The sequence below is a fragment of the Gobio gobio genome (assembly GCF_949357685.1).
Source record: "Gobio gobio genome assembly, chromosome: 12".
NCBI lineage: Eukaryota > Metazoa > Chordata > Actinopteri > Cypriniformes > Gobionidae > Gobio > Gobio gobio.
Window position 1 is genome coordinate 52,560,847 of NC_137105.1, and position 12,500 is coordinate 52,573,346.

Consider the following 12,500-nt stretch of genomic DNA (forward strand, 5'->3'; position numbering starts at 1 on the left):
TATATATATATAAAACAAAATTCGGAGTCATGAGCAGCAGAAACGCAGTGCACGTTTGTCAGCGGCAGCGCTGGATATTCGCCTTTTGCGGTTTCATGCGCCCCCAAACAAACAAACAGCGTCTAATATGGACACAGTGTGTGAATATGGAGGGAAGGTCTCTCTCTTCGGCCTGTCAACTCAGAAGATAAACCAATGTGCTGCTGTCCCTGCATGATGGGCCAGTCCGTGGCAAAATAAAGAAATAAATAACCTTGTATCGGCCCCAAAGTGCGGCGGCCCACCGGGAACATGCCCGCCAGGGCTGCACGATTTGGAGAAAATATCTAATTGCAATTATTCTGGTTAAAATTGCGATTAAAAATGCAATTATTATTATTATTATTTTTTTTTTTTACAAATGAAAAGTATGTATATAACATTTTGTGTTTATATATTAATATGGCTAATAATTATTATTATGATTATTGCTAAAAAAAATAAGAAATATCACTATTTTAATAGCATTTTCATTATTAAAAGCATTTAAGAATAAATATAACAATAATTATATTTTACAGAAAACGTATTTTACAAAAAAAAATTTGGATTACCGGTTAATATGCAGACAGCCTATGACTAAAAATCATTAGAAAGGTCTGGTGCTTTTTATCTGTGATATCAATTTCTTAAAGTCTATGTCATTAATATGAAATATGAGCCTCTTGTGCATCCCCTGTAGGGATTAAAACTCCAGTACATTGAAGAAAAACATAAGGATTGTCATTTAAATTTATTTAGAAGTATTATTTTTCTTATTTTCAACCCAAAAGTTTAATTCATACTGAAGCCAGAGGGCGCCCTCGAGCTGAAACTCCACATTTTCCTCAGAGAAGTAATAGTTTTCAGGAAACCGCTAATGTGAAGCTAGCGCTGTAGCTGAATAAAGAGAAGATAGAAACGCTTTGACTGATTAAACATGAAGATAACACTATAGCGACAAGTTCTGGTGTATTTGAGTTCTTCAAGTCTTCTCTGGTATTTTCATAATAATGAAGTATTCAGTGCTGATGGACGTTCTGCGATGAGAAGCCACATCATCTCGACTGACGATATGAAGTGAGTTAAAACCTGTTATTAAACGTATTTTGTTGAACAGGTTTATGAACGCTTCACACTGCTAGTTTGTGAAGATGTCTGACACGTGTTGTTTTTTCAAACGCACATTATAAGCGACTCAAACTCGCAGTCTTTCAGACGGAGCAGCGTTTACTGATCATAGATCAGCTCTTCACACACACGCTGGGCATTTATTTATTTAAAATCGCAGCCTTTGCGCTTTCATAATCGCACATAACCCAAATCGCGATTGCGGTTCGATTTTGATTAATCGCGCAGCCCTAATGCCCGGTATGCCAGATTTCCAGCCCTGATTGCACCAATAAGGATTTAATTAAGCAAAGTTTAATGCTAATCAAGGATTTGTGGATCTTGGTTTTATTTTAAATGGAGTTGTGTTGCACCACTTCATTTTAAACCCAGATTAATGCAGAAAGACCGTCAGAATTAAAGGGCTGATCGGGATGATCCGACGCCAGGCTAAAGAATCATTAGTGCAACCCACCCTTAAAGTGCCGTAATGTACTAAAAGAGTGATATTAAAACATTAAATTCAGTTTACACCCTTCTGACGATGCACACTATATACAGGCGAGCAGATGAACGCCACACGTTTTCTTGAATGGTTTTTCGATGGGAAAAGCACCTCGTGTTGCACTAATATTCTGTGTTCATGTGCTTGCCTGTGCAAAGTATGCATCATCAATAAGGTGTATATTGAATTTGGTCTTTTAATATCACTGTCTTACTACAAACCTGCTATAAATGACTGGAGGGCAGTGGAGGACAGCCTTGATTGGCCCTCCAGGTGGGCGTTCCTGTAGTGGTGTGACGTCACGTGAAAAATATGAATTACAGTTTTTTTTAAAACACCACTTTTGAAGAAAATATATTCTGTAGTGTGAAGTCTGATGTTTGAGAAAATATAAGGGGTCACTAACTTTGTCAATTCTTTCACTGTTTTTTGAGCATGTTTACTGAAATGTGTCCTGTGGTGTGACAGAGAGCACCAAAGGACAACAGAAATGTACACTTTTATAGTGGATCCAAAAAAAGTTCAACATTTGACCAATTCTGAGACGAAATCTTCCCAATCTGAAATCGCCTCCTATACCCTTAAATAGGGCATTATTTGAGGAGACAGCCATTTGTAGAGGTGTCTGAAACCATAGTGAACGCTATCCAGTGCACTCACTCAATCCCACAATGCACCGCAATAACGAGTCAATGTACACTCAACGTCTGTCTCGTTTTCATTCACTCCTCAAAGTGAACGGTATTAGTGATTGAGGGTTTAGGGGGCGATTTCGGATTCAGCCATGGGCTTCAGTAACATTAACTTTTTTTCAATTTGCCCGATTTAAAATCAGGATATGGTGTCACTGTCACACCAGAGGACATGTTTTTCTGAGACAAAATATATAAAGTTCCTACTCTTTTAGAAATATGATTAAAAAATGATTGTCATTTGGTAAAATAGACACTTGTAAAATTATGCCTGAGGTTTTTATTACAATTTTTATGCTGTTATGCTTATAAAAGTTGTACGTTATTGAACCATGCTTGAGATTTGGCTCAAAAATGTAACAAAAAATTAGTTTTTAAATGACTAGGTCCATGTAAGACAAAGAAATGTTTAACCATTTACTGCATTTGAAATGATTATATTCATCTTTATCTTGAGTGACAGTGAAAACGCTCTCTGGGTTTGTCCTCTTTTGCTTGTAGTGTGTTTCAGTTGATTTAAGACCATTTTCCACTTGTCCTCAACTGATGTTATTACCATGGTAAATAAGAGCCCAATGTTAATGTACAGTGTGAAATCTCAAAACCGGCCCACCAGGATTGATTACTAGCCCGGGGTAAAGTATGAACACTGTAAAACAAGATAGCCCAGCACTAAAAATGACTTTCAAAATCTCATACGCTTACGAGAAATGACTTTACGACACCGGTGTCGTGTTTATTTCCACGATTGTCATTAACATTCAGAAAAAAATGAGCCTTTATATTGTGCCTGAGGGTAATCACGTGAGGAGGTTTCATCTTAGTTTCTGGACATTACAGCATTTTTCTGTGCCATTTCTATTTGCTGAATGTTAAAAGCATTTAGAGTGATGCCATAAAACACATACCCAGTCCTTCCTCTTCCAGTTTACTGCTTCCACTTCTGTCTGTGGATTCCACCTCATCCTGCTGTGTCAGAAATGATGAACAACAAGAGAGAGAAGCAAACTGTTAGCATGTGCAATGTTACGTTAAAAACACACTGCTGTTCATCAATATATGTGCAGTATACACAGGAATCCAAAACTATGAGACGCCACTGAAATATAGAAATCTGCATTTGTAGGCGACTAATCCAGTAAATTAGTGTCTCTTTCTATCAGAGGTTGTAAAATCACACATGTTCAAGTCAATTCAAGTCATAGCACCATAAAACACAAACAAGTATAATTTATATTTGACACAACCTACTTATTTTTTATTATACACTGCCTGGCCGAAATTGGCTGTTTGGATATAAACAGGCAAATACTTAAGAGTCTATATTATTGCAGTGTGTATCACATTATACGTTTTTCTAACTCTAATTGATGGAGTGTGTAGCTTTTCATTTCTTAAATGACCATGTCGGAAGACACATCATGGCCATATTCCAGAATGACACTTTACTGTACACCGATTAGGCATAACATTATGACCGTCAGTGAATAAGGATCAAAAGTGAATCAGTGTTATTCAAAAGTGAATAACGCCCCACCTCACAACTTACAGGACTTAAAGGATCTGCTGCTAACATCTAGGTGTTAGATACCACAGCACACCTTCAGGGGTCTAGAGGAGTCCATGCCTCGACGGGTCAGGGGACCAACACAATATATGTCTACATTTGTGTTTGTTTGGTTTATTTCCAGTGGTGCTTCTGCTTCAGTGAACGCATGTGTGGCGTTGCTTAGCTAGGTAAATATACAAGACGTTTTCATGCACTTTTTAAATAGATTATTTAGTACAGCGTCCAGCAGAAACATAAATTACTGCTTATGGCTTTACTTAATAATTTACTCAAAATGGCATCAGTGATTTATCATAGAGCCCTCAAACTCTCAGTTATTCATTACACCGTGCTGAAGTGTTTATTAACAGGGAACTACTGTGTAATTGGTGACACTTTTAACAGTCTGTAAAAAAATGTCACTAGTTGGTCGTCCTGCATGAACTTCATCCCATGTCAATGCTTCATACTGAATAAAACCATATGGGAGAAGAATAAACAGCTAGACTGGACTTCAGGAGTGTCCAAAGTCTGGCCTGAGGGCCAAATGCGGCCCGGGGATGAGTTTCAAACGGCCCGCTGCGTGTCTATTAAAATATATTATATGAGGCCCGCCACTCACAATTTACAAATCGTGCAGTTTCACAATGTCTACAGTACAGGTGGCAGTACTAGATTTAGGCCAGGGAAACATTAACGCGTCAAAAGCGGAACAAAACAGAGCTACAACTCGCAAGCTCTGGCTGATTTGATGTAGTTTAAAGCCAGTTAAACAGCGCTGACGTAATCAACAACACAAACATGCAAATCAGGAGAAACACTGAGCCGATTCAGTTTCAAACATCATTTATCGTGGCTTTACTGTGGTCACACGAACTGTAACCGTGGTAATTTGTCAGAAATGTAGGTCAATATCTCATTTTTTTTTACTTTTAATGTAGACATGTATTAAATGAGTAATAAAGGCCAAATTGCAGACTATTTTTGTCATAAACTTGCAGTGCATTTGTATTTATGTTTATAGACTAAATAACATAAAGCCATTCTAGATATAGAATTTTTTTTTTTTTACTTTTTGCCTTGTGTGCACTGCAAAATAATGCTCTTATTTAGTATGTTTGTCTTGTTTCTAGTCTAAATATATCGAAAAATTCTTAAATTAAGATGCTTTTACTAGATAAGTTAAATGACATGCGATTTTTTTTCTTGTTTACTGGAAAATAAAATGAGTTTTTGCTTAAAACAAGCAGAATGATCTGCCAAGGGGGTAAGAAAAATAATATTGTTTCTGTTTGAATTCTTGTTTCTATCCCAAACAGAAACAAGACAATTTTTCTGACCCCATTGGCATATCATACTTGCAATTCATTTTCATTTTATTTTCCAGAAAACGCATCTTAATTTAATAATGTTTAGATATTTGGACTGGAAAAAAGACAGAAATACTAAGTAAGAAAAGCATGTTTTGCAGTGTGGTTTTACCTGTGGTGACCTTAATAAAGTACGTTCATTTAAATAAGAAAAGAGTTATAACTCACTAATAATTAGGGATGCACCGAATCCAGATTTTTGGGGTTCGGCTGAATACCGAATCCACTGGTTAAGATTCTGCCGAATCCTACTCCCATTATCACATTAAAAACATTAATGAAGTAAAAAACGTCCACAGCAGTGTAGGGATGCTCATATTGCAAAATATGCTGTGCGGTTTTAAAATACAGCAGCAGTGCAAGCTCCTGATTGGTGGAAAGCAAATGAAAGGCACTTCCCGAGGCTGGCCGAGGCGTTCTCTCTGTATTCCCGGGGCACCAGTGCCATCTGAAGCCTTGTTTAAGGCTTTTCGTAGTGTGGTTTTAGTCAAGTTTACTAAAGTATGTTCTTCTCGCCGCTGATTCCTGATGGTTTATAGAACAATTACCTCGAGTCGTCCTCTGGCGTTTCAAAGAACAACAGAAGGCGCGCGCGCAGTCAGCAGATCTCGCGCTGCGGAGACAGACGAAAGTATAAAAGCTTAACTATTCAACAGACTGCGCTCCAGATGTTACTTAAAAAATTTAAAAATTAAAAAAAACATACAAGCTGTGGGTTGAGGTAGGCCTGCTATTTTTATTTGACAAAAAACTATTCCGGTTCTTCAAAGCTTCAAACGGATTCAGTGTATTTTCATTTTTTGTCATCTTATTTTGGTAATTATTTAAGTGAAAAATATTTAGTGTAGGCCTATTTATTTTATTCTTTTTATTTATATTTTATCTGATCTGTGCTGATGTTTGCACGGTGAAATAAACCTGTGAAAAAAGTATCTTTTTAACGCGTGACAAACACTCGTCATTAATATTTTTATTTAATGCCAATTCAATATTATAATCTTATCAGTTAACGGTTAATAATCGGATAATGAGCAGCGGTTGTCGTTGGGAAAATTAACCGAGTGAGCATCCCTACAGCTGTGTATTTTTAATTTAATTTAATTTGAATTAAGAATAGGCCACATTATCTGAAGTACCGTACCTGAAGTTGCTGCATTGGCTGCTGTCTGTAGATTCCCTCATGCACAACTCGTATCCTTTCAGATGTTTAATACTCAAATGTTTTAACAGCGGCTATTGTTTAGGGTCCTTGCCACCACGAGACAAATCGGCATTGCAAATTGAACATGTAGCTCGACTTTAATCGCCTTCTTTTGACTGAAAGTACTGCCAAACAACACGTTTTCAGTTCACAAGTTCCATTTTCACTTTCTCACAGCGACTGCAGTCGAACGCTCCACCTAGTAAACGCGTTCCCATAATCAACGTCGACCAGCGGAGCTCGTAGTGCAAGCCTAGGGTTCGGTTCGGTGGAAAAAAATTCTAAGGTTTGGCAGAAACCGAACCCCGTCAAAAAGCCCAATATTAGGCCAAATCCGAACCCGAATCCTGGATTCGGTGCATCCCTACTAATAATATTTAAATTTCACCCATTAAAACTTTTTGGTTGATGATGAAAGTTTTACAGATATTGTTAAATATCTATAAATGTACATCTGTGTCCTACCACAAGCTACTCTACTGTCAGCACTGCAAAAAATGCTTTTCTTACTTAGTATTTTTGTCTTGTTTTCTGTCCAAATATCTAAAGAATCTTACATAAAGAAGCATTTACTAGACAAGCAACATTTTTGGGGAGTTTTTGCTTAAAATAAGCAAAATAATCTGCCAATGGGGTAAGAAAAATAATCTTAATTCAAACAAAAAACAAAATTATTTTGCTTACCCCATTGGCAGATTATTTTGCTTATTTTAAGCAAAAACTCCCTTAATTTTGAGTTATTTTCCCCCAAAACAAGAAAAAAACTTTTGCTTGTCTAGTAAATGCTTCTTAATGTAAGATTCTTTAGATATTTGGACAGAAAACAAGACGAAAATACTAAGTAAGAAAAGCATTTTTTGCAGTGAGCTCAAGCTTTTGTCAAATCTATTATGCTTCCAAGAAACAAAACATGTTTTATATATATATATATATATATATATATATATATATATATATATATATATATATATATATATATATATATCTTTAAATAATAGAAAAGGAACCGGCCCCCGGGTGTGTCCACAACATCGAATCTGGCCCCCTTTTAAAAAAGTTTGGACACCCCTGCTGTACTTTAATACACACACACACACTCTCTCTCTCACTTGCACACACTGGCAACCAAAACTCTTTTGATGGGCCAAAATCCTAGCCTGGCGTGGCCATACTCAATTCTAGTCAGAATTTGAGTCTGGTACCGCTCCATTGAGCTTTGATTATGGGGCGTGTTTCAACCGAGCCAGGAAAGACCTCAATTGGATAGACCCACAACCAATCAGAGCAACGGAGCGACGCGTAACGTTAGTTGTCAAATGTCAACAGAACTCAACTGCACTGTTGCCAAGTCCGTGTTTTTCTCCATGTCCGCGGGTTGAAGCGACCCCAATTATGTGATTATATAAACCCAGGAATGCGAATTTTAGCAGGCAACCTTGCCAAAATAACATATTTTGCCAACCAAACGCCATTTTTTTCCGGAGAACCCCCCGGAAAGTTATAGTTTTGGGCTATAGTTTTGAGTAGCAATTGTGCGCGACATTGCAAAAACACTTGGAAACCCTGTCTGCACGCACGCTGGATTAAGTAACGTTACAAGAAAAAGATGAGTGTAAACGATCTTTGCCAGTAATAAAATAATTTAAGGATACACAGAGTACTTACCAACACGATCATCGTTTCTGAGAGAAATAGTGAAGGTGAACGCATATACGAACAAGTTCTCCGTTTAGGATAAGAGCAAATTCAACCCAAGAGCCTTTGATGACGTGGATGATTACGTTACTGTTGATCATCTGTCCATCATCGTCTAAAGCCCGCCCTGATGATTTCATTGGTCCGAACAGTTTCTGTTCGGGCATAATTCCTCCTCTATGGAGCGAGTCCAGACCGAATTACCCGAGCAAAAAAATGTGTGGGCGGGGCTAAATTCGGCTGGCATCCAGGCTACCAAAATCCGTGTCAGGCATGTTTAATTGGTGCAGTGTGTAATGTTTCTGTTTATTCATGAGCGGGAGTTCTTCTCTATATCAGGGTCAGTGTTCCTGAGCTCCTGAAACGCCTCCATCTTCCGGGAACCAACAAGTCACAATATTCCTCATTATAATAATTAATGGGCAGCATAACGATGTGGGGCCTGGTTGAGTTATTTAGTCGTGTGTTGAAACTGCCGGTTATGGCAAGGGGCGGGGCATTTCCCAAACACTACACACTGCTCCAGCCGACCAATCAGAGCGCAGCGTGCTTTTCAGAAGGAGGGGCTTCATAGAGACAGAGCGTTACTGACAGACTGGGAAGAGAGGAGCCGCAACACTGGAGAATATGAGGAAATAATCAACTGCTCTAGTAGAGCCAGAAACAAGATCCATAAAGCTAAATTAACTTAACCTGGTTCCTATGGTAGGAACAGCACTAAATGTGTGGCGTTTTGCGATCACTTACTTTACTTTGTGAAGCAGGCGATGGTTTGAAGATCTCTCGGACGTCCGGGACACTGTAAGGTTTGTTCCGCTTGCGTAGCGTCTGTTTGAGCGTTTCCACGCGCCTCTCCACGGCGGCCGCTTGCGTTCGGGTCAGAGTGGAGAGAAGCGCGATGCTGTCCTCGCCGCCTGAAGCCGATTCGTCGAACAGCGTCGCAAGCCCCGCCTCCATCAGCCACGCCTCCTCCTGCTCACCCTCTGCAGAACAGAACACATGAACAGGGTTCCCACTCTTTTTCAGCAACTATTTTCCAGTACTTTTCCAGGATATTTTTAATTTTACTACGGCGGGAATAAAAGACAAGGATCATGCCAAATATTGCTTTCTAAGTCTTTAAAAGCCGTACAGTTTATTGCCATTACTTAACAATCCAGCATTTTTCAATATGAGCTCTTAATCATACATTATGACTATTGAAGCTTGTTTACACCCACAGAATAGAAAGAAAAGGTAATTGTGACTTTTTTTATCTCGCTATTCTGACTTTAATCGCAATTACATATTACATATTTGTGATATAAAAATTATTTTTTCCTCAGAATTTGACTTTATAACTTGCAATTGCAGTTTAGATCTCACAATTCTGAGAAAAGAAGTCAGAATTGCAAGATTTACCACCGGTTTCACAGACAAGGCTTAAGCTAGTCCTAGACTAAAATGCATGTTTGAGCATTTTTAACAGAAAGCAACTTACACTGAGATATCTTAAAATATGTCAGTGTCATTGTTTTGTCTCAAGATGCACACCAGCAATGTTTTTTTTATATGGCACGTTTATAAAAGTTACTTAAATGTCCTAATTGAACTTAGGCCTAATCCTGGCTTAGTCTAAGCCATGTCTGTAAAACCGGGCCATAAACTCGCAACTGCGCAAAAAAGTCAATTGTGAAGAAAAGACTTGCGAGTTTATATCACGCAATTCTGACTATATCTTGCAATTCTGACTTTATAACACACAAATGTGACTTTATAATCAAAATGATGTGATTAGTTAGCAGCTTACGAGTTAACATTCACTGCATACATTTGAGCAGTTATAGCATTAGCTAACGGCTGCAAGTGGCAACACAAGACTAAACATCATTATTCTAAATACTACTCACACGTATCAAACTCAGCGTTCCTGAACATGTGCTTTCTGCCACTAGCGCTAATTGTTTGGGCCAGCGATAAACTCTTTATACTCGGCTAAAGAAATAACTTTTTTTAAAGAATTTTCCCAGACAGCAACAAGATTTTCCAGGACATTTTACATTTTCTCTAATTTCCAGGACTGGAAAATTTGTCATCAATTTTCAAGGTTTTCCAGGACGAGTGGGAACCCTGATGAAGAGAAGCCTGGACATTTCATGTTAGATCATGTTATTGTCATCAGCCGTGGTGAGGAGGAAGGTGCTCTGACAGGAAGCACAAATATCTTCCTCTTCCGCTCGCAGGCATTGAGGAAGCCACAGTTTACCGTTCCTTCAGGAGCCAAACAATTCCAGCTGATGTCACGAGTGATCTCCGCCTGTGGTTTTACTGTGGGTTCTTCCTGTAAGCTACGCCTATTGTCCTTAAACATGCAGGAATATAAACACACACTGCCTTGAACAATGCGCTTAGATTACAAATATAGCATCGTCTGTTTGGTTACCTTCAAAATATCTTGGTAACACTTTATAATAACTACACACTATGAAGCATTAGTTAAGCATTAGTAAATAGTTAATTCATCATTTATAAAGCATCAATAGACAGTTTATAAATACAGCTATACATGCTTTATTCTTGATCTATAAGCATATCTATAATGTGTTTAATAACTGTATTTTCATACTTTATAAATGATCAATTTATCATTTCTAAATTAAGTATTACATTATTTACAAACCAGTTATTTAGGAGTGGTCAGTGGTTCATATTATCATTTAGAAAGTGTAAGTAAAGGATTAATAAACTATTTAAATGTACATTTATCCATCTTATTATTTAGATATATAGTAATAGTTACTCATTGTGTTAATAAACGCTTTATTATAATTAGGGCTGTCAAAAGATTAATCTTGATTAATCGCATCCAAAATAAAAGTTTGTGTTTACATAATATATGTGTGTGTACTCCGTTAATTATTATTTATATATAAACACACACAAGCATGTATATATTTAAGAAAAAAATATTATTTTTATATATAAAACATTTATATTTATATATATTATAGATTATATAAATGTATATACAGTATATACATGCAAATATTTCTTAAATATATACATGAATGTGTGTGTATTTATATATAAATAATAATTAACAGAGTACACACACATATATTATGTAAACACAAACTTTTATTTAGGATGCGATTAATCGCGATTAATCTTTTGACAGCCCTAATTATAATGTATTCCTACTGTGATATCATGATTAATTCAGGTAGTTATAAAACATTTACTAGTTGTCAGTGAACTATTTCTGTGAGCTCATCTAAAGTGAGGACTAGTTATGCCTCGTAAAGCTTTTACAGAGGAGATTTAAAGGCTCAGGTCTCTTCTGAACAGAAAAGGGAAACAAACACAACACAGAGGAATATAGCACATATAAATATTTATAAATAATATTCCTGTAGACCGCCAGAAAACATAACTGCAATCAGATGAAACTAAGCCTCTGCAATCTGATATAAAAATGCATTTCTGTAAAGTGTAAACATTGCTGAATAAAAATACACCAGTTGATTACACGAGTGCCAAAATACAACAAATACAATTTAGATAAAACAATAATAATATAATAAAATATTTTGTAGTGTCATAACAGTACTAACTTTAAAACATTAGAGAACTGAGCCTTTAAATATATACTTTGTAAAAGCTTTACGAGGCATAACTAGTCCTCACTTTAGATGAGCTCACAAAAAGAGTTCACTGACAACTACTAAATGTTTTATAACTACCTGAATTAATCATGCATTACAGTGGAAATACATGTTTATAAAGTATTTATTAACACACTGAGTAACTATTACTATATGTCTTAATAATAAGATGTATAAATGTACATTTAAATAGTTTATTAATCCTTTACTTACACTTTCTAAATGATCTGATGAACCACTGACCACTCCTAAATAACTGGTTTGTAAATAATGTAACACTTAATTTAGATATGCTAAATTGATCATTTATAAAGTATGAAAATACAGTTATTAAACACATTATAGATATGCTTATAGATCAAGAATAAAGCATGTATAGCTGTATTTATAAACTGTCTATTGATGCTTTATAAATTATGAATTAACTATTTACTAATGCTTAACTAATGCTTCATAGTGTGTAGTTATTATAAAGTGTTACCAATATCTTTTGTGTTCAGCAGGGGAAAGAAACTCATACAGGTTTCAAACAACTCGAGTTTTCACTTTTGGGTGAACTGTCCCTTTAAGAGCGGGCAGTGATGCGGCCGTCCGGCTCGAGCGGTGCTGTGTGTGTGTGTGTGTGTGTGTGTGTGCCAGGAGTCTGGCAGAAGTGTAAGCACAAGACATGTTATAATCTTGCTGAACTCAGCTGAAAACATGTTGAAAATCCCATT

General features: G+C 36.7%; 1 protein-coding gene across 4 annotated transcripts in view; it reads right to left on the minus strand.

Moving 5' to 3' along the window:
* arhgap18 (Rho GTPase activating protein 18) overlaps positions 1-12,500 on the minus strand; it is a 50,230-nt gene that overhangs the window by 18,345 nt on the left and 19,385 nt on the right. For all 4 annotated transcript variants that reach the window (XM_079831113.1, XM_079831115.1, XM_079831114.1 and 1 more), the window contains 2 exons: positions 8,888-9,123; positions 3,234-3,294 (listed from right to left, as the gene is read on the minus strand). In XM_079831113.1, coding sequence (XP_079687239.1) covers positions 3,234-3,294; positions 8,888-9,123 — 297 coding nt within the window. The remainder of the gene's footprint in view (positions 1-3,233; positions 3,295-8,887; positions 9,124-12,500) is intronic.